The 23,577-nt window shown below is 39.2% G+C and overlaps 1 protein-coding gene across 32 annotated transcripts in view; it reads left to right on the top strand.

The window, feature by feature from the left end:
• The window catches only part of DLG2 (discs large MAGUK scaffold protein 2), a 2,335,250-nt gene that overhangs the window by 1,444,348 nt on the left and 867,325 nt on the right, over window positions 1–23,577 (top strand). For all 32 annotated transcript variants that reach the window (XM_086384619.1, XM_086384611.1, XM_086384617.1 and 29 more), the window contains one exon: window positions 16,934–16,987. In XM_086384619.1, the coding sequence (XP_086240745.1) occupies window positions 16,934–16,987 (54 nt within the window). The remainder of the gene's footprint in view (window positions 1–16,933; window positions 16,988–23,577) is intronic.

The raw sequence follows: 23,577 nt of genomic DNA, 5'->3' as shown, positions 1-23,577 counted from the left end.
TTGAAGAAATGTCTTTCAGGTCTTTTTCCAGCTTTTTGATTGGGTTGTTTTTTTGGGCATTGACTTGTATGAGCTGCTTGTATATTTTGAAAATTAATCCTTTGCCGGTTGTTTCATTTGCTATTATATCCTTCCATTCTGAGAGTTGTCTTTTCACCTTGCTTATAGTTTCCTTTGCTGTGCAAAAGCTTTTAAGTTTAATCAGGTCCTACTTGTTACTTTTGTTTTTATTCCCATTGCTCTAGGAGGTTTGTCATAGAGGATTTTGCTTTGATTTACGTCATCGAGTGTTCTGCCTATGTTTTTCTCTAAGAGTTGTCTTAAATGTAGGCCTTTAATCCATTTTCAGTTTATCTTTGTATATGGTGTTAGAAAGTGTTCTAATTTCATTCTTTTACACGTAGCTGTCCAGTTTTCCCGGCACCATTTATTGAAGAGGCTGTCTTTGCCCCACTGTATATTCTTGCCTCCTTTGTTAAAAATAAGGTACCCATAGGTGCAAGGGTTTATTTCTGGGCTTTCTATCTTGTTGCATTGGTCTGTATTTCTGTTTTTGTGCCAGTACCATGCTGTCTTGATGACCGTAGCTTTGTAGTATAATATGAAGTCAGGAAGGTTGATTCCTCCAGCTCCATTCTTCTTTCTCAAGACTGCTTTGGCTATTCAGGGTCTTTTATGTTTCCATATGGATTGTGAAATTTTTTGTTCTAATTCTATGAAAAATGCCATTGGTAATTTGATAGGGATCACATTGAATCTGTAGGTTGCATTTGGCAGTATAGTTATTTTCACAATATTGATTCTTCCTATCCAGGAACATGGAATATCTCTCCATCTGTTTATATCATCTTTTATTTCTTTCATCAGTGTCTTATAATTTTCTGTGTACATTTCTTATGTCTCCTTAGATAAGTTTATTCCTAGATATTTAGTTCTTTTTGTTGCAGTGGTGAATGGGATTGATTCCTTAATTCCTCTGATTTTTCATTGTTGGTATATAGAAATGCAAGTGATTTTTGTGTATTGATTTTGTATCATGCAACTTTGCTAAATTCACTGATTAGCTCTAGTAACTTTCTGATACTATCTTTAGGGTTTTCTATGTACAGTATCATGTCATCTGCAAACAGGGAGAGCTTTACTTCTTTTCTGATTTGGATTCCTTTTATTTCTTTTTCTTCTATGATTGCTGAAGCTAGGACTTCCAGAACTATGTTGAATAATAGTGGTGAAAGTGGACACCCTTGTGTTATTCCTGATCTTGGAATGCTTTCAGTTTTTCAAAATTGAGAATAATGTTTGCTGTAGGCTTATCATGTATGACCTTTACTCTGTTGAGGTAGGTTCCTTCTATGCCCACTTTTTGAAGAGTTTTAATCATAAATGGGTGCTGGATTTTGTCAAAGGCTTTTTCTGCATCTATTGAGATGATCATATGTTTTTTATCTTTCAGTTTGTTGATATGGTGTATCACAGTGATTGATTTGCATATATTGAAGAATCCTTGCATTCCTGGAATAAACCCAACTTGATGATGGTGTATGAGCTTTTTGATGTGTTGCTGAATTCTGTTTGCTAAAATTTTGTTGAGGACTTTTGCACCTATGTTCATCAGTGATATTGCCCTTTAGTTTTCATTTTTGTGTTGTCTTTGGTTGGTTGGTTTTGGTATCAGGGTGACGGTGGCCTTGTAGAATGAGTCTGGAAGTGTTCCTTCCTCTGCAATTTTTTGAAAGAGTTTTAGGAGGATAGGCATTAGCTCTTCTCTAAATGTTTGATAGAATTCTCCTGTGAAGCCATCTGGTCCTAGGCTTTTGTTTTTGGGGAGATTTTGATCACAGCTTCAATTTCAATGCTTGTAATTGGATTGTTCATAATTTCTATTTGTTCATAATTTCTATTTCTATTTCTTCCTGGTTCAGATTGAACTTTTCTAAGAATCTGTCCATTTCTTCCAGGTTATCCATTTTATTGCCATATACTTGTTCATAATAGTCTCTTATAATCCTTTGTATGTCTGCATTGTAGAAAAGACTGTACATTTTTAAGCTTCATTTAGATATTTTTATTTAGCAGGAACATCCTTATAAACAGTAGAGGTTGTAGTTTTTATTTTGTATAGAAACCAGAAAATATACAGTACTAATGTTTTTACTATTGCTACCACCGAAATGACCACTGCACTCTTATTTCTGCCTTATATTTTCCTTATCTTTGTCTATCTTATTTCAGTTCTCAAAGCAGTGTAAACTAGATTTTTTACTCATTACTACTTTGTAAGGTAAGGAAGGCAGATTTTAACATCCCATGTTATTTATAAGGGGCCTCCCCGGGGGTGCTAGTGGTAAAGAACCCACCTGCCACTGCAGGAGGTATAAGAGACATGGGTTCAATTCCTGGGTCGGCAAGATCTCCTGGAGGAGGGCACGGCAACCTACACCAATATTCTTACCTGGAGAATCCCATGGACAGAGGGGCCTGGCAGGCTGCAGTCCATCGAGTCACACAGAGTCGGGCACGACTGAGTGATTTCACACACACATGCACATCATTTATAAGAAAATTGAAGTGGCCGGGATCAGAAGTGGTTAAATAGTAAAACATAACCTAGTAGGGCCAGACTCTCATTCTAGATCACTTTGGCTCAGATTCAGAGTTTTAGCTACTTAAAAAATCTAGGTCTAAATCCTGGCTCTAACACTTGCTGTCTTGGGAAAATGCTTAACTTCTCTGTATTTCAGTTTCATCCTCTCTAAAATTAGATATTATACAGATATTTTTTAAGTTTGTGATTTAAATGAAATAATGTGAATTAAACCCTTAGTACAATGGCTAAGCAAAGAAAGTGCCCAGTAAGGGTTGCCATTATTAATATTGCAAATATTTAATATTAGCCCAACTGTATCCTTTTATAGTTTGCAGAGGGTTTTTTGTTTGTTTGTTTTTCATAGTTTTTAATCTTTGATCACACTTGGTTCTCAAAGAAGAATGTGAGGTTGACCAAATAATTTTCAATTTCCATTTGTACTTAAAAAGTTTCAGAGAGGTTATTAACTAAGACCATTGTATGAGTGAGAAGAGATGTCTTATTTGTTAGATGACCCAAATCCTAAACATTTTTTATTACTACTTCACTAATAAAAATGAGGTTAGTATTAAAGTCAAGAATCATCCAATTCTTATTTATAGTTGGGCGTAGCCTTAGAAATAATTTAGGGAGTTAGGTAACCTGATCGAGTTCTGCAGTGGTGCAGCAGTCCTCGCTAGGCCTCATCTGCTGACACCAAGGGCAGGGCTGGGGGCTGTTCTTCCCATAACATAAAATCATTATGTGAAAATGATTTTTGTCAAGTTAGAATAGGCAAGGAGGGCTCATGAGATGTCAGGCTGCAAACATTATATTCATAAGGAAGTCGTCATCTCCTTTCCAGTTGGTTGGGGAAATCCTTTACAGAACGAACGAAGGTTCCAATGTGTCTGAGTTCACAATTCCAGGGGACAAAGTGGTCTAAAAGAACAGAGGAGAGTCAGCCTTGAAAGCATCATTTCACTCTCCACCTTGTGACAGTCCCCATGTGCCAGAGAACAGCTTCCTCCCTGCCTTCTTTCCCTTCATTCCATTCTTCTCTCTTATGCCTACCTTCTTTCCTCTGGCCCACAGCAACAGGTAATATTCCTTCATCTTCCCTCTGATGCACAAAACGGTGGCATTATCCTAGGCCCAGGAGGAAGTAAATTGGCAAAGAGAACCCTTGCTTTGCAGAATAACTGAGGGTAAGAAAGCCATTGGGAAACTGAGAAACCCAAATAACATTGGCAGTGCCACTCTAGGAAGCTGAGACAGCTGTGGGGCTAGGAACTGGGTGGCATTTTGAACCTAGAGATCTGTAGGCTCTTGGCTGTGGGACAAAGAGTTCATTGCCTAGTCAATGACAATATACAAACACATCTGCAGAATATATTCTTTGGCACCAGCAAATGTTGGCAATATTTAGCCAACCTCTATTTTTCTAGTCCCCATTCACTTCTCCTTCTAATCTATTCTTTCCCCTTGTTTTTCCTCACTGAAAATGATTTCAAACAAGACATTAATTTTGAAGAAAAATGGGTAGAAGTGAGAGTAATAGATGTACAGATGTTTTCAGAATTTAAAATAAGGGAAATTGATCTAAAATGTTGTCTACTCTGTTGCTGTCACAACCCAGCCCAAGTGCCATCATTTAAAAGCAGGTATTGAAACATTTTCCAGACCCAACAGAAACATAAGCACCTTATCTCTTACTAATAGTGAAACAGTAAACCAAACTCACACCTCCTCTTCATCTTTCTGCCTCACATTTTACCCCCTCTCTCAGACACACACATACACAAATATCCTAGACACGAAATATTTTAAGACTTTCTCCATGACTGTTACGTTTAAAACTCTGAGCATATGATCTACTGTCAAATTATGGTTGGTAGGGGGTAAAAGTGAAAACGACCTTAGATGTTAGGAAACTTTAGCATTAAGGCTTATAGCACATGGAGAAAGGCAAGAATGGAAGAAAGAGCTTGGTGATAATTTCTGTTTCACTTCAAATCTTTTTGCCTCTTTAATATGGCAGAGAATTCTTTGCCACTAATTGCATGGTCTTGAGGCCAGAAAATTAACTGCTTCATTAAAAAAAAATAATTCAGGCTCTAAACATGATCATACAAAATATAGATTATGAAAATAATCATAAATAGCTTTTTGAGGTGCCTCGTTTAAGACATACAAAACCTCATCCTTTATCCAGTTAATTAGAAGCCACTTATATTAATGGTCTTTTCCCGATTTGACTTTTGTCTTATTTGTCACGCCTTTCCTAATGCCATGTCTTCTGACTTCCTGTATCTGAATGATAAAAGCAGAGGTCGTCATTATCCAGAAGGGTGACCTGTGTAGCATCCTGCCTTCTTTCCAGGATTTCCCAGCAGGTCAAAATGTATGATGAGTGAAATCAGATCCTTGATGAGACAGACCCTTAGAGGTTATCCATTTCACTCTTTACTCCTCAAATGTAAAAATAAATTGGGAGGCTCACTGTATTGCCTTTTCATCCTGAGTTACAGACTTTGCTGGGTCTAAAACTGAGATCTCCTAATTCCCCATCATCCATCTTTATGCCAGTGACATAATCCCCTGGCTGGATTGTGGTTATTTCCAGGGAGATTTTCTTTTTTTTGTTTTTAACTTTTTATTTTGTATTGGGATATAGCCCATTAACAATGTTGTGATGGTTTCAAGTGGACAGAGAAGGGACTCAGCCATACATATACATGTATCCCTTCTCCCCCAAAATCCCCTCCTATCCAGGCTGCTACATAACATTGAGGAGACTTCCATGTGTAATATAATAGGTCTTTGTTGGCTATCCATTTTAAATATAGTAGTGTGTGCATATCTATGATTTTTGAGAGTCATGCAGGACCTACCTAAGATGTCAGGTTGACTCCATTATAAATAACTAAAAATATTTTAATATTAAAACATAGATGGATATGCAGTAAAAGATATTAAAAGCTACATGAATTTTTAAAAAGATAAAACATGAGACTTCAAATAAATGCCCAGTTTGAGACGGTTTTTTTGGGCTATATCTTCACACTTATCTGAAAAATTCAAGAAATTCTTAGGATGCCATTTTACTTTTTTCACAATGTTTTGAGTCCTTAGCTTTTTCACCAGATTCCATGCTTCCTCCCACTTCTCCAACTTCTGGAATGCACAGCGAGGTAGTAAATTAGAGCAGGGAACATTCCCTTGCTCCAACAGACTCGGAGTCAAAAAGAGTGAGTCTTGGCTCCACTAATTTTTAAGTCTTGTGACCTTGGGCCATTTCGTTACAGGTTCATGCCTCACTTCCCCTATCTGCATAATAAGCATAATTATAGCGTGCAACTCAGAGGCTTGTAATGAGAAGTAGCAAAGAATGAGTGTAAAGGACCAGCATATGGTAGGCATGGAAGGATCTTTCCGTTTATAACTTTACTTAATTTACATGCCATGGTTCAGAATAGCATGGTCTGCAGTGCATGGCAGCTCCGGACGCTGTCGTCAACAGCACCGGCGGTGTGGCAGAGCAGCTTGCCGCCAGAGGACAGCGCGCGGTTACTCCTTTCTACCCATTGCACTTTCGTCTCATAGGTTTCTCATGAATCTTTTATTTTTTTCTTTTAATTGGGTTATGGTTGCTTTACAATGTTGTATTGGTTTCTACCATATAACAAAGTGAATCGGCTCTATGTATACATACACCCTGTCCCTCTTGAACCTCCCCCACCCCTCTCCACCCCAGGCCTCCAGGTCACCACGGAGCACTGGGCTGAGCTTCCTGTGCTAAACTGCAGGTTCCCACTAGCTATCTGTTTTATACATGGTAATGTGTGTATGTCCCTCCCATCCCTCCCAACCTACCCCCCATGTTCACACATCTGTTCTTGACATCTGAGTCTCTGTTCCTGTCCTGCAAATAGTTTCATCTATACCATTTTTCTAGATTCCACATATATGCATAAATATATTTGTTTTTCTCTTTCCGACTTAGTTCAGTCTGTATGACAGACTCTAGGTCCATCCATATCTTTACAAATGACCCAGTTCTGTTCCTTTTTTATGGTTGAGTAATATTTCATTATGTGTATATACCACATCTCCTTTATCCCTCCATCTGTTGATGGACATTTAGGTTGCTTATCTCTTGTTGCTGTGGTTCTAGTTCCAAAGGTCTTCTTGCCTGGAAGTTTCCATAGAGCAATCTGGTGGGCTATAGTGCATGGGATCACGAAGAGTTGGACATGACTTAGCACATATGCCAAAAACCCATTAATGAACATCTTTTGTGTATCTTGTATGCTAAGCACTGTTAGGAGTGTTGGTGGAAGTGAAGACATGAAGCAATGAAGTAGGTGAAGAAATGAAGCTGGTGAAGAAATGAAGTAGGATGAGGGCCCTGCTATCACAGTGGTTATAGTTTCATCAAGGAGATTAAAAGTATCACGCATGAGCCACTTAACCACCGACATGTGTAAGAACAGAAAGAAACGTTCAGTAAGAATGGCAGAACTTGGTGCTTTCACATAACCTCTTTTCTATTATATTTATAGTTTAATGTGAACTGTAGTACAAATGATGAATGTTTTAAAATTTGGGAGGAGCAGGAATGGATAGATTGATACCTGCAGTGGATTGAGGAAGCTATCACAGAGAGCCTGGGACTTTAGATTGTCCTTGCAGGGTGGATGGAGTTTGGTTAGGAAGATAAGAAAGGGGATGGTGGTTGCACAGGATGTGGCAGGGAAGAAAGAAATGTCAACAGTGGCCTTATGGTAGGCATCAACAAGGTGTGTGCTTGGAGTAGTTAGAGTTATGCCCCAATGGAGGAAAGGAGACAACAGAAGGGAAATAAACAGAAAGCACTGATAGGTCACCCACTGTGGGCAGGGCCCTGATCCAGATACTACAGAAGAAGTGGTGATGGGCCAGGTATTTGACAGCTTGCTCAGGATTCTGAAACCTGAAACTGGAAAAATACAACTGCACTGGGAGGATTATAGCTCTTTGATGGCTTCACAAAATGGAGCAGATGGTATCCACATAGCACTTTTCAGGAATAACACTGTGCGAGTGAAACAGTGAAATAGGCAGGTATTGTGATTGTGGCTTGGGGCACATTGACCAACCCACATCTGAGATTTGAGCTAATGACTCCATTTTTTGGTGCACTCTTCAGAGGGCATTTGCACACACAAGTGAAGCAGTTAGATTTGTAAATGCTCACGAGTGCATCAGTGGGATTTATGGCACCATGAAGGAATAATGGGGTACAGCAATGGGGTTTAGAGTCAGAGGACCTAGGTTTGAATGTCAGCCTTTCTCCAGATGTCTGACTTTTGGAAATTCACTCAAGCACTCTGAGGTTCAGTTTACTTACCTGTAGAATTCTACCAGTTCCTCTCGGGCTCTGTGAAGAGTAGAGAAAAAGCACAGATAGAAATCTTACCGTATTCCTGGCACACAGTGGGCATTGGTCAATGAAGGGTAGTGCCCTTTCCTCTGCCTGTGGGAATGAAATGATCTAATGTGCGTGGACACACTTGTTAAATTATGAAACACGATATAGGTAGCCAATCTAATATAATATCTAGTTCAGTTTGAGTGATGATCTACAGACCTAATTTTAGTGAGTCATTTATTTTAGCCTTTTATGCTAAGTTCAAAGAGGTATGTGGACAGAGTGTAGGATGGAGGTTTGAAGAGTCTTCATAACTAACAGGGCAAACAATTTTTATCTGTTGCGTCAAGTTAGATGGATTCTAGAAAAAACTTATAAAGGAAGGAAAACTCTTTCATTCTGGGTCTTTACTTTCTGTGCCTCATTCTCCAGGCTGGCCCATCTTTTTTGTACTTGGGTTAAAGAGGTCCCCCATGCAGCCTAACTAAGACCCTTAGGATATCATTCATTTTTTGCAAAAGATTATACTACCTTGCATTTTTAAGGAGGATCAAGCAGACATGTTATCACTTTAATCCAAAGGGAAGAAACATTTACAGTGTATTTTTCAAAGATCAGTGAAAGAATTTGTGTTGACTAAAACAGACTTCTGAACACTTACCAGTTTTTAATAGGAAACAGAAGCAAGTGTTTTATAGTGAAGTGTTACCCACTTTGGAACCAGACGGATAGGTTTGACTTTTGACCCTGCTGTTACTGTCCTGATGACCTTGGACAAATTACTTAACATCTATGTGCCTCAGTTTTCTGTAAAACGAGGATATTATTATTTTTATTATTTAAGAGAGTTTGGGCAAGCAGAGTTGGATCAAGTTCAAGCCAAACATCTATCTGACACTTTATTCTTATTTTCTGAGCCCGTCTGGTGATAAGCTACGGGGATAATCATCCCTACGTTTTATTAAGTGCTAGGGAGAAGAACCAGGGTCTTAGCTTGCTCCGAAGTTGCTCTCTTGAGACATCCTGCCATGGATGTTAACCTACAGTTATGCCCTGGCTAGCTAAGCCCTGGGCCCTTACATTGCTCACTCACCCACTCACCTGTTCCTGCCTCAGTGTTCTCACCTTTGAGGGGAGTTGTCCTATGTCACTGCAGGGTAAGGACAAATGAGGTGACAGGCCAGAGCCTCTTGGTGTTACTGTTGGTAATGACTCTTCCAGAGAGGCAATGTGAAAAGGAAGAGAAAATCCAGAAAAGCAAAAAACAACCACAGTAATAAATAACATAACCTTACAGCTGTGGAGCACATCTCTTTCACTTCATATGCGTTATTCCCCTAGCTAACTCCTTAGGAAATAGGTTAGCTGGAAAATAGCATTGTCCCATTTTTAAGTGGGGTTTTGAAAGTGATATAGGGACCTAGAAACCCTCAGAGAATTGGGGAATTGAATCTGAGTCAGTATGGGGAGAAATTTCTCTTCAGACTGGGAAAGAGAAACTAGCCATTTTCAGGGCAGAAAATAACTGCATTTTTTTTTTTTTTTTTTTTTAAGTCTTACCGGGAAAATCTCAGGAGAAGGAATCAGGAGCCAGCTTGTGTTCTGGGGTTGGAAAGGCCTGGATTGGACACCCGGATATGGGGCTTCCCTGGTAGCTTAGCTGGTAAAGAATCCACCTGGAATGCAGGAGACCCCAGTTCATTTCCTGGGTCGGGAAGATTTGCTGGAGAAGGGATAGGCTACCCACTCCAGTATTCTTGGGCTTCCCTGGTGGCTCAGCTGGTAAAGAATCCGCCTGCAATGTGGGAAACCTGGGTTCAGTCCCTGGGTTGGGAGGATCCCCTGGAGAAGGGAAAGGCTACCCACTCCAGTATTCTAGCCTGGAGAATCCCATGGACTGGATAGTCCATGGTGTCACAGAGTTGGACACGACTGAGCAACTTTCACACTGTGGTACCTCTTAGAATTTCTGACCTTGGGCAAGTGGTTTAGCCACTTTGAGCCTTATTATTATCATTATTTTTAATGATAATGATAAGGTTTTCCTTAGGATACCTTGAGAAGTAAATACACTGATGTATCTTAAGTGTTTATCACAACCACTGGAACATATCGTCTTCAATAAGTGCTTAATATTTTCTTATTGTTATTCTTGTTGCTGTTGTTATCCTATCTTCTGTTTTGATACTGAACGATTATGAGCTCTGGGGCATGCCACTTCCTTTCTCTGTTTCCATTTCATATTTGTAAAATGAAGGGTAGAATGAAGCTGAGGCACTAAGAATCAAAGTTTTATGTTTCTGCAGTGGATTTGTTCTTCCTGTTTTTTTTTTCCTCTCTCGTAACCATCAATATGTCTTCAATCAGTTGTTTAGCGGTGATTTTCTTTGGAACTTAAAAAGATCCTGATTCAGTCAGCCTGAGTGTGCCTACGCTTAGCCTTCTACTGAGGCATCTACAGTCTTGTTCATACAATGCACTAGGGCTCACTGACTGGGCTGGAGTGAGGAGGGCAGGGTTCTGGAACCATCCCAGATCAAGGTGAATGTCTAATTTGGCTTTCATCTAGCCTCTGAGTTGTTGGAGAGTAGTCATCATTAGAATCCAAAGAGTTCTGGTAAAGTTTGTTCCCATTCTGAACGGTAGCAGAGCATGATTCGGAGAAGGCAATGGCACCCCACTCCAGTACTCTTGCCTGGAAAATCCCGTGGATGGAGGAGCCTGGTAGGCTGCAGTCCATGGGGTCGCGAAGAGTCGGACACGACTGAACGACTTCACTCTCATTTTTCACTTTCATGCATCAGAGAAGGAAATGGCAACCCACTCCGATATTCTTGCCTGGAGAATCCCAGGGACGGCAGAGCCCAGTGGGCTGCCATCTATGGGGTCGCACAGAGTCAGACACGACTGAAGCGACTTAGCAGCAGCAGCAGCAGAGCATGATTGTCAAGAGCATGGATTCTGGGTGGGGGGGGAGGGTTAAAACACATACACACATACACACACTACTATATATAAAATAGATAAAAAGCAAGTACCTACTGTATAGTACAGGGACCGATATTCAGTATTTTGTGATAACCTATAATGGCAAAGAATATTGCACATATGTATGTAGATATGCATAATTGAATCACCTTCTGTACACCTGAAACTAACATAACATTGTAAATTAACTGCACTTCAGTTTTTTAATGGTTAAAAAATAAAATTATATAGCTTATAAAAAAAGAGCAGAAACTCTGAGCCAGACTGTTAGGTTATTTGGGTTTGAAGATGGATTTATTTATGGCTTTGGGAAAGTTACCTAACCTGTATTTTCTCACCTGTAAATGGAGAACAAGAGTGTCTCATTGGGTTATTTGATGATTAAGTAATTAATTAATATAAATAAGTGTAGTAAAGTGCTTGCCTGTAGTATTGTCCATCCCAGTGTTACTGTATCAGGTAACTGGTTGTAATGGGGTTTCTTCCTGTTCCTCTATTATGTTGGCCCATTCTGGAAATTTAAAAATGTGATGTGGTTGAGGGTGGGATGGACTCCTGCTTCGGTTTACTGCCTCTAGTTCTCTGCTTTCCTGGAACCCTTTCTTTTCTCTCCTTCTTTCCTGCAGTCTGTTGGGGGGAGTTGCACACCCCTAGTTATTGGCAGGGTCCTAATCTTACTTGAAAGACATACCAGGATTTGAAAGATCTACTTGAAAGATTATCACTACCTCAAGATTCCAGGTAGTGATGATGCTCAACCAAGCAACTGCAGATCTTTCAAGGGAGAAAAGAAAGGATTCCAGGAAAGCAGAGAGCTAGAGGCAGTGAACTGAGGCAGGAGTCCTCCCACCCCCAACCACATCACATTTTCAAATTTCCAAAATGGGCCAACATGATAGAGGATTAGGAAGAAAACCTAATAAAAATAAAATTATCCTGAGTTTGGCTTTTTGCGTACCAATTCAATATTTAATGGCAGACCTCTTATTTCAGGCCTGATGGGGTATGTGGGTAGTAACCCCCATGTTCTATTTCCCTGGTTGGAATCGGGACATGATCTGATTAGGGTTCACCCAGATGGCAGCCCTCTTTATGATTATGAAGCTAAAAGACAATTACTGTGATATCTTGGAGCAGGCCATCTATGCCAGCTAATAGTTGCCTTGAGCTTCTGAGATGTCTACTTGTCTCACTGAAGTCATATACACACACAAATGGACTCGTTTTAAAAATTTCAGTGGCTTCCGTTTTAGTCTTCATGCGACACTGTAGATAGAGCCTGTGTTACTTCTTGCCTCTTCAGGAGCCTTGTTCTTTAAGTCTGGGAAGATAAGCCAAAGATTCTGAGCCCCCAAAACAGCTCATGAGTTATTCTTGCCATATTTTGCCTCCTGTTTAATTTGGCCTACTGACAGCCAGCTGCCTTCTGCTTGCATGTTCCAGGTCACTTGAAATCCCTGCACGATTCCTAGCCCTATCAATGTTTTTATTCAGTTCCTAGTGTATTTAGGTCACTTAGCTGTGTGGGTTTCTCTTCGTTTCTAGTTTGCTTCTTAAAAGTTTAGTTATAAGGGCTTCCCTGGTAGTCCAGTGGTTAATACTTTTATCTTCCTATGCAGGGGATATGGGTTCAATCCCTCGTCAGGGAACTAAGATCCCATATGCCTTGTGGCCAAAAGGAAAAAAATATATATATATTGTAACAAATTCAATAAAAGACATTAAAAAATGGTCCACATTAAAAAACAAACAAATAAAAACTTAAAAAATAGTTTAGGTATAGGCCTGGATTCAGTCTTCTGACCTTCCCACTGGTTAGCCTGTGCTTGTCAGCAATAAGCCTCACAGACTGTGTTATTTGACTGACCAGCTTCTCTACCACCCCTGCCAGTACCTTGCTTGAAGAGGCTTCCTCTGGTTTGATGACCACCTGCCCATTTATGTCAAGGTATTTCACACTCTGGCACTTAACAAATATAGCATCAGTTGGAATTAATGAACCCCTTTGAAAATGTGCATTCATAATGTAAGACTCTTTATTAGTTACATTATCTTGGTGGCAAACAATAGAAGTTTAGTTTTTCATTTACTATCATGAGAAAAGTTAATGATGTACTATTTGACTATCCCATGGGATTCAAGGACAGGAAGGTGGCAGGAATTTATGAATAACTTGATCTATTAATTTGGATTATATCAGTATTTTCTCTGCTTGCTTCTGTCTTCCCTCTGATTAGCTTTATTCTTCCCTCTTCCTGTAAACTGGCTTTTTCCTTCACTTTCATGCACTGGAGAAGGAAATGGCAACCCACTCCAGTGTTCTTACCTGGAGAATCCCAGGGACGGGGGAGCCTGGTGGGCTGCCGTTTATGGGGTCGCACAGAGCCGGACATGACTGAAGTGACTTAGCAGCAGCAGCAGCAGAAAATGTAATATAAAAGGCAAGCCCTTCTTGTCTTATAGTTTGGGTCGCCCAAGTGAGATTCATTTTCGTAAGCCTTTATGTTTACATTCAGACAAACCTTTAAGCTTCTGATTTAAAGGTCTTCTTTTATCATATGTGATACTGATAACTCTCTCCAGTTAATGGAAATCAGCAACTTGAAGGGAAATGCTGAAATCTGCTAAATCATCCATTTGATTTAGGGGTTTCACTAAAGAGGACATGCAGTATGGAGAGAGAAGGTGTGTATGGCAAGGCAGTGTGGAGATGATACTTAGTACTTTAGCTATCAAAGTACCTGGGAACCTGGTTTTCACATGCAGAAACCAAACTAGGCACAGACTCACATGGTCTCGAAGGTGAGAAAAGAAACAGGCAGCAGGACAAGCCAACGCAACATCTGGTGAGAGAAGCATATTTGTGGACCATACCTAGAATTCTCCTGGACTCTGTTCTGCTCCCACCTGGGGCACTCATTCTCTGCTACTGTGTGCCATTGAGCACCCAGCAGACTATAAGAAGCTTCTGAGAAAATGGTCTGGGGAGGGCTCTGAGGGTTCTGTAGCAGAGCAGTGGGATTTTCAGAAAGCCTCATGTAGCAGCTCAGTGGGGGTATTGTGCTATTCAGAACAGCCCACCCTGGCGTCTCCTTGGCACTCACATCAGGGAGTTGCCAGTGTCAGATGTACGTGATGTATGTGTGTGCTCACACAACCCACAAACATTTGTTCATGCGTTTTTAGTGACTGTCATAGATGTAGGAATTAACTGCACTTCTAGATCTTTTTAGCACCAAGAAGGAACAATGAGCTTTTCACATTATACAGATTGTACTTCAGGGTTCACAGACTTTACATCCTGCATTTATGAACTAATTATTATTTCAAAAAACTGGATAATTGAGTGTTAATGACTGGTTAAAAAAAGAAGATGATAGTAGATATTAGAAAGTCATCACAGTTTTGTTGGTAACATAAGATTATCTCAGAAATGCTTTCCAAATCTCACAAAGAGATATTTCCTATGTACTATACTTTATAGCTTCACTTAGTCAATATTTCCTAAGTATTTACTGAGCTCTTTCTGTGTACCCAGGTGCTGTGAAAAATTCTAGGAAAATAAATAATCCTTGTGGTTGCAAGTGTCTAACTGGAAAGACCAAATTTACATACATGAAATGGAAAATAGCAACAGAAACATGCAAAAGTGATAAATGGCGCTGTATAGGGAATGGATCTATGTGTAAGATTTATTTTCAGACCACATGAATGCAATTTATAAGAGGGTAAAATGAGTTGAAAGTCCCAAATCAAACCAAAGCATATTTTTTTATCAAAGTATAGTAGATAACAAGGAGAAATACAAGTACTGTGTATGATACTCAGAATGTTTTCAGTAGTCTAGTCAAGGAGACAAGATGCAAATCTTTTGGGAGTCCCAGGAGCCAATTAGAAAGCATAGAAGAAATATCATCAAAACAAAAAACCAGAAACCATCAAGTGGCTTTCAACATCTGCTATGCAAGACCCTGCAGCCTTTCCTACCTTCAAGGCAGTCTTTAATTTGCCTGGGTCTTACTGGCTGGTCTAGATAGAGACCTCAAATAACTGTAGAACTCCAGTGGTAGAGACCCCTAGGTAATGGACTCATAGAACAGCCTAGTGTGCAAAAATGGATTTTGAGGTCAGAAAGGCTGCTGTGAAAGCTCAGCTCTCATTTTCTCTGAACCTCGGTTTTCTCATCTGTATCATAGGGATATTAACAATAATGCCTCATCAGTATGGTTTTCTGGAGATTATATGAGGATATATATGCATATTATTATAAATGGACAAGTAATATGTATTTAATAAATGGTGATTTTCACGACCTAATTAGTTCTCTTTAGTGCACCTGTGCCACTAGCATAGCACTGAGATTACAGGGGCAGAAACAATGCACAAACCATCCAGGAACATTATATCCTTATGACAGTCCATTTTTAAGGGCATTAGCTAGTAACAATATGTAATATTGATTGTGAAATTTACATTTACAAAGCCCATTCAAATATATCACCTCATTTATTCTTCAGACAACCTTTTTAGAAAGTGATTATTTTTATTTCCATTCTACAGAGGAGGAAAATGAGGCAAAGAGAGTTAGTGGGCTTGCCCCCAGATCAGATGACCAAGAAGTTGCTGAGCCCCCAAATCATATAATCAGGAAGTTGTTAAAACAAACCCAAGCCCAGGTCTTCTGACTCCAAACCTCATGTTCATCTCCCTATGCTACAGACTTCTTAACAGTTTTGGGGTAGGTTCCAGTGGAGACTTTGTCCAAAGCCTATGTTTATCCACAAAGTACTTGTTTTTAGGAGTTAACAAATAAACCATGAATATTCAGTTGACCCACTGTGTAGACATGTGAAGCAGGGTCATGTTTTCAACAACCAATGATTTTAGTTAAAACTTGGAACTCTGTTCTATAAAATCTGCCGGATTGCATTTGTTTTGTCTTTCGATTAGGATCCCATAGGCATAGAGTGACATTAGAAAGCTGTTAACTCTTGTTAACTCCAGAGGGCACAGTTAATGAAATGTCCCCAAAGTTGAGCACTTGGGCAAACTACCGTGTCGTCTAGGACAGCTCCCGATTAATCATGGTGAGGCCATTTCCTCTATCTAAATGAAATCTGCAATTTGGGAAGATTAAAGATCCTTTGGGGGATGAAGGAAAAGTTGCTGTGAAAAGTCTAGAAACTAGAAAATAGATCTGCTCAATATTCATGAAGTCAGATTGGCCGATGCAAATAGATTGCAATCTCTTATTTTCTAATGACTTGGCTTGTAGCACTCCTACATCAGTTTTATACAGATTCCTACTCATCTTTAAAAGGAATGGCTGCATTTTGTAGTTTTTTTTTTTTTTGGAAAAAAGAACTTTAGCATATCTAATACGATTTTCTGCCATGTTTGACTAATTTTTAATTTTCTACCTAAGGGTTTCTAAAGCAGATTTTCAAAGGTACATAAATGATAAAGAAAAAAATATGACACAGCATGCAAAATAGGTGAATGTATGTAAAATGTCAAAAAGTGAAAGCTTCTATTTTGCATTGTATACAATGTCCTCACAAAAGCCAGTTTAAAGAAAAGAGTTATAATGTTAGGTTTAATTTTGCTTCCATGAGAGAAAATATCAAAATCCTTTAGCACAGCCGTTTCATAAAGAAATGTTTAACTCCTTACCAAAGTTATTAGAAGTCATTGCCTCTTAAAACACTGCACAAATCCTCACGTCCTTGCCTTTTCAGTTCTGTGCTTACTTCATTTTATTATGTGGTCAATGTAGCAAACAAATATTTGAAGGAAGGAGGGTGAAGGGAACTCTGAGTCATTTCATTTATCCCCCTAGCACCTGACATAGTACCTATGCAGGATCTCAAGAAATACTGTTGAGCTCTTGGTTAAATAAGTTAACAGATCCTATCTCGGAATAGACTACTTGTTATTTAAAATTTTTTTCTACTTCTCTTTTTTAGGCCAGCCCTGCTCCTATAATTGTCAACACAGACACTTTGGACACGATTCCTTATGTAAGTAACATTTTTATTAAGACTATCTTTAAAAACTGGTAGAACTTAATCAACAGAATTTAAAATACAGTACATATTCAGTTTCAACCAATCCAGATAATCTCATGAAATGATGTATAGAATGAGTTTTGTGCATTTTCTTTTGAAATTTGCTAACTCACAGCTTAGGCATACTGATATTTTCCTCTTTCATCCATTGTTTTGTAAAACACAAGGGTCCATCATGAGAAAAAAACAAGCCGATTATGATCAAATAATATTAGTTTCTTAGGTGTTCACTGAAAAGAGATTGATGAACTTTTCGGGTTTCTTGGTAAAGGTATACCCAAATCAATTTCTATGATAGAATCTGGGTAATCTGGATATAATATAGGATCAATAAACATTTGATGGATTTTGCTAAGCTCCTAATAAGAATTGAAGCAAAACTTTGTGAAGGCAAAGTTTATCTATATCTATCTATATATAATATACAATAAGATGTATGGTTTTATAGAAACATGGAGCATGAGATAATAGGAACAGGCAGGTCAGAAAAGCCCCAGGTTCTTATTCTGCAATATAACCACTATGATGGCCAAAATTCTCAACGACAGAGTCTGGCTGGGTGGGAGTGACTGGAAAGTGGTGCAAAGCACAATGTGGGTGTGTGGCTGACTTATGGAAGTCTAACAGAGCTTTGTGAGTGGCCCTAACTGATACGGTAGAGGAGAGTACTTTAGGAAGACGGGACAGATTCAGATGCCTACAGATAAAAGGTTTGAGGCAATGCAAAGGGCTGCAGGCATAAAGGACAAGAACAAATACAACCTGCTCTTTGATTAAATGAGTACAAAGTGCTTGGTAAGTACTGGCTGTTCTCAGTCTTAGACCCTAACCTCTAATGCCCACAAGGACCAAGCAAATCACAGAAACAGATGGATCAGGAAGCAGGGGGAGAGTAGGGGATAGAAAGCACATGACTTTCCAAATGTGGGGGGATGTAGCGGCAACTTGGCTGACTGGGTGGGTCCCAAAGGGAAATGGGATCAAGAGTTCCCAGATCATTCCATTTTTCAAGAGAAGTCAGAAATTTGAATTTTATTATACAGTTTTGCAGGCAACTAACTCTCAGCAGAAGTTCAAACTCTACATGTACCAACCAAAATATGTCTAGTCTAAAGGCTGTCCTTCGGGAGATGCCTGCCTTGGAGGAACTGAAAGTGCTGAGCAGATTCTGCAAGCCAGACTGGGCCGCAGGGGAGAAGGGTGCCAGAACAAGGTTGGGACTTGGTTACAGGGACAAGTGATTAAAACTGGGACACAGGGTCAGGACAAGAATAACAGCAAGCTTGACTTAATGCTGAATCACCTGAAGTACTGAACTAGGGCTTCTTAAATCTCTCTGAACAAGAGTCATTTGGGGTCATGCTGGAAATGGGGTTAAGCTTACTGGTAGGAATCAAGTGGCTCCAGCTGTGGAAAGTAAAGGACTCTGTTGGAAGAAAGCAAAGCAACTATTAAAGACACATAATGTTCCTCTTCTCTCTGTCACTCTTTCTGCTTTCCTTTCTTTATCAAAGATTTGTATCTGGATTGGACATCCAGTGGTAAGGAATCCGCCTACCAATGCAAGAGATGTGGGTTCAATCCCTGGGTCAGGAAGATCCCCTGGAGAAGGCAATGGCAGCCCACTCCAATATTCTTGCCTGGAAAATCCCAGGATAGATGTGCCTGGTGGGCTACAGTCCGTGGGGTCACAAAAGAGTTGAACATGACTTAATGACTAAACAACAACAAATATCTGGATTACTGTATACCTGACATTGTTTTAAGTGCTTAACAAATATTAACTCAATTAATCCTCATAACCACCTTATGAGACAGGTACTATTGATTTCTCCATTTTACAGATGAGAAAACTGAGTAATAAAGAGATTAAGTAACTGTCTCAGAATTGCATAGGAAGAAGCCAAGCCAAGAAGGAACCTGGGTGTCCTGGCTGTAGAGTGTGAGGCCTTACTTAACTCTGATCTAGTGACTGCTTGTTTCTACCTTCCCTCCCTCCTTTGCTACCTCTAAGCTTAAGAACAAAGTTTTCTCACTTAGCCCTTGGCAACATGCAGTTTTGGATGGAAGACAATTTGTCACAGAGGCTTCAACACCCTTGGGAGAGGGATGCGCATGTGCACACACACACACATATAATTGTATGCATTATTGTATATATTATATGTAATACATATATAAAAGGATTCTCTGTCTTTATTATAGTAAATCTCTTTACTATATCCATTGGCATCATCCAAACCAGATGAGCATGCTTTGAAGTAGACATGGAGCCCAGAGACTTGGTTTTGTAAGTAGGACTGCTTACTTGCAGTAGATCCATATTATTTCAGAGTCTTCTTTAGGGTTCTCATGACTAACTTCCAGTGCCTTCATGTACAAATAATTTACCAATAAGAATCTAAGAATTTTGAACAGACATGCTGGATTGGTATCCCAACTAATTAGCTAGTAAAATCAGCCAAATATAACAAATTAATTGAAGTGTTCTTGTTCGCTTAAATACCAATTCTTTGATATTTTAAAAATGCATTTCTTAATTGGAAGATAATTGCATTAGTGTGCTGTTTTCTGCCATACAAGAGTGTGGGTCAGTCATAATTATATATATTATTGTTGGATTTTTTTTTCTTTTTTGGTTTTAGGAGTACTTTTAATATTGATTTATTTTAATTGGAGGATAATTACAATATTGTAATTTTTTGCCATATATCAGCATGAATTGGCCATAGGTATACAAGTGTAGGATTCAGGATCCCCCCATGCTGAATCCCCCTCCCACCTCCCTCCCCACCTTAGCCCTTTAGGTTCTATATTGTTGTTGTTCAGTCGCTCAGTCATGTCCGACTCTGTGACCCCATGGACAGGCTTTCCTGTCCTTCACTATCTCCCAGAGTTTGCTTAAACTCGTGTTCATTGAGTTGATGATGCCATCCAATCATCTCATCCTATGTCACTCCCGTCTCCTCCTGCCCTCAATCTTTCTAAGCATTAGGGTCTTTTCCAGTGAGTCAGCTCTTTGCATCAGGTGGCCAAAGTATTAGAGCTTCAGCTTCAGCATCAGTCCTTCCAATGAGTATTCAGAGTTGATTTCCTTTAGAATTGACTGGTTTGATTGCCATATTCTCTAAGGGACTCTCTGGAGTCTCCTCCAGCACCACAGTTCAAAAGCATCAATTCTTCAGCACTTAGTCTTTTTTTATGATCCAATTCTCACATCTATACATGACTGCTGGAAAAATCATAGCATTGATTATACAGACCTTTGTCAGCTAAGTGATGTCTCTGCTTTTTAATACACTGTCTAGGTTTGTCATAGCTTTTGTTCCAAGGAGCAAGTGTCTTTTAATTTCATGGTTGCAGCCACCATCAGCAGTGATTTTGGAGTCCATAAAATAAAGTCTCTCACTGTTTGCACTTTTTTCCCCATCTATTTGCCATGAAGTGATAGGACTGGATGCCATGATTTTAGTGTTTTGAATGTTGAGTTTTAAGCCAGCTTTTTTACTCTCCTCTTTCACCTTCATCAAGAGGTTCTTTAATTCCTCTTTACTTTCTGTCATTAGGGTGGTGTCATCTGCATATCTAAGGTTATTGATATATATATATATATATATAGAGAGAGAGAGAGAGAGATAAATAAATAGATGTATCTTCTCCCTTTGGAGCCTCCCTCCCCCCTCCCATCCCACCTGACCAAGTCATCACAAGATGCATACTCTAAATATCAATTTTAATATCTGATTTTGAATTCCTCAAAGGGATTTTTAAAAATTATCTTCAACCTTTTTGTACATAATCCAAACCCTCTTTGAGCTTCCTTAAGAGTAGGATCTTTAGGGAAGTTTGCTAAATATGGCTAAACTATCCCAGTTCTCATGGCAATGTGTTGTTGAGCTATTCATTTACTCTTTCTGGACCTAAATTGATCAATAAGATAGGAATTGCAATATCAACCCCCGAGGTGTTGGTGAGTATCTTAATGAGGTAATGTATGTGAAATTATGCTTTGTTAACTTCTAGTTAATGAGGGTTTATTATTATTTTATTCAGTAAACACTTATGAAGTAACACGTGCTAGACTCCAAGAGAACATTAAATATTAATATCTTCCCCCATGTCTCAGAACTATAAATATATTGTGTATTAAAAATGGCAGATTGAGTACACATTGAGATTGACGTAGGTCTAACCCTCCTCTTTGTTCCTGATTCACTGAGTGACCTTGAACAAATCACTGTTCTTTTTGTGGTCTATTTTCTCATTCCCTAGTGTTCTGTACTTTGTTTTCTTCTTTTCTGTCTCACGTTCTAGTTGTTCACATAATTTCAGTTCTTTTTAATGAAGAAACAATTTCAGAGTTCCCCAGAGCATTTCAGTCATGTTGCATAAGAATATTTCCTTCTTTAAAATATTACCTACATGACAAATTTTAACTAAGTCCTCCTCAAAAATAATTTCAGTATAAGTTAGTGTATTAATTTTGCCAATTAGCAAATTTGGTTTTAGAAATATATGATTCTGGCAGAAATGACTTCCTGGCATACATGCAAATAGCAGTCAAACAACAGGAGGAAATCTGTGGTCAAAGAAAAGTTTTAAGCAGCTGTCTAGTAAAGGTACAAAAGATATTCAAAGGAAATTCTGCATTGTTTTTCTAAGGAAAGTAAGTTAAGGGATCTTAAAACTCTGTAAGTGGTTTTACATTCATGAAGCCAGTAGTGAAGGGATCACTGAAGTTCTTATGCATGAAGGAGGTCTCAGATAAACTCATTGTTGTATGAGGTCATGATAGTTTAAGACCTTAAATGATACATAGTACAGACAAGCAGGAATCCCTTATCTGAAAGTTAAAATCAGTGAGGGGAAAAACATGGAAGCAACCTAGATGTCCATCAGCAGATGAATGGATAAGAAAGCTGTGGTACATATACATGATGGAGTATTACTCAGCCATTAAAAAGAATACATTTGAAGCAGTTCTAATGAGGTGGATGAAACTGGAGCCTATTATACAGAGTGAAGTAAGCCAGAAGGAAAAACACCAATACAGTATACTAACGCATATATATGGAATTTAGAAAGATGCTAACAATAACCCTGTGTATGAGACAGCAAAAGAGACACTGATGTATAGAACAGTCTTATGGACTCTGTGGGAGAGGGAGAGGGTGGGAAGATTTGGGAGAATGGCATTGAAACATGTAAAATATCATGTATGAAACGAGATGCCAGTCCAGGTTCGATGCACGATACTGGATGCTTGGGGCTAGTGCACTGGGACGACCCAGAGGGATGGTACGGGGAGGGAGGAGGGAGGAAGGTTCAGGATGGGGAACACATGTATACCTGTGGTGGATTCATTTTAATATTTGGCAAAACTAATACAATTATGTAAAGTTTAAAAATAAAATAAAATTTAAAAAAAAAAAAAAGAAAAACAAGAAGGGAAAATCCCCATTTCAATACTGTGTAGCTTCCATGTTTCACTCAGTCATTTTATGCTTCCCCATTATCTATTGAGGGCTCCCCAGGTGGTTCAGTGGTAAACAACCCACCTGCCAATGCAGAAGATGTAACAGATGGGTTTGATTCCTGGGTTGGGAAGATCCCCTTGAAGGAGGGCATGACAACCCACTCCAGTATTCTTGCCTGGAGAACTCCATAGGGAGGGGAGCCTGGAGGGCTACAGTCCATGGAGTTGAAAAATAGTCAGACACGACTGACTGAGCACATCACACGTTATATACCGAATACTGTCTTATAACAGGTATGAAAAACACTCTGTTTTTAGAGGTTCCGAGTGAGTAGAGCCTGTGTGTTACCTGTAAGTCCTGCTCCTGTAGGTTGACTTGGTGAAAAGGTAGCATGTTCTCCTCTCTGTATTCTGTAGCCAGTTGGCATGGAAACTTCCTCTCCTGACCATATCCATGCTTCTTCCCTTCTCTTAACTCAGACTCCTCTGAGTTCTATGATCAACACCATCCAAACAAATACCCTTCTTCCTGCTTTAGGAAAATAAATTTAGAGAGATTCTAGAATGTTGTTTCCCTCCATTCTTCTTTAGTGTTCATTTCATAGTGGTTATATTTAGACCTGTTTTCTGGAAATATACCGTGGGAAGTGGTAAACTCAAAAATCATGAGTTTTGAATCTTGTTAAGTAACTTGGATTTCAATGGATGCAAACCTCTCATCTTACAGATATAGTTATTCTAGCTCAACTAGAAAATGGTAGAGTTTGGTCTACCATTTACTGTTACTCCACGTAACAGTCAATTTTTGGTGTGTAACCAGCAACCACAAAACCAATGATGTAGAACAGTAAGTATTTATTTCTTCCATAAGAGTTTGCTGGTTGGCTGAGCTAGCTGCTTCAGGCTGAAGATTGCCAAGTTGGCTGGGGTATTACTGCTTCACATATTTGATTCTGGGGCCCAGGGGGTGGGACATACCCAAAGTATGTTATGTGATGAAAGTTCACTGTGATGAAAGAGGACACGCCTAAGACACAAGCCCAGATATAGCCCCTGCTCACATCAT

This window comes from Bos grunniens, chromosome 29 (assembly GCF_055505025.1).
Source record: "Bos grunniens cultivar Pamir isolate PY7600 chromosome 29, Bosgru_T2T1.0, whole genome shotgun sequence".
NCBI classification, from domain to species: Eukaryota; Metazoa; Chordata; class Mammalia; order Artiodactyla; family Bovidae; genus Bos; species Bos grunniens.
Note: the sequence above shows the minus strand (reverse complement) of the source record. Positions and strands in the feature narration are given on the sequence as shown.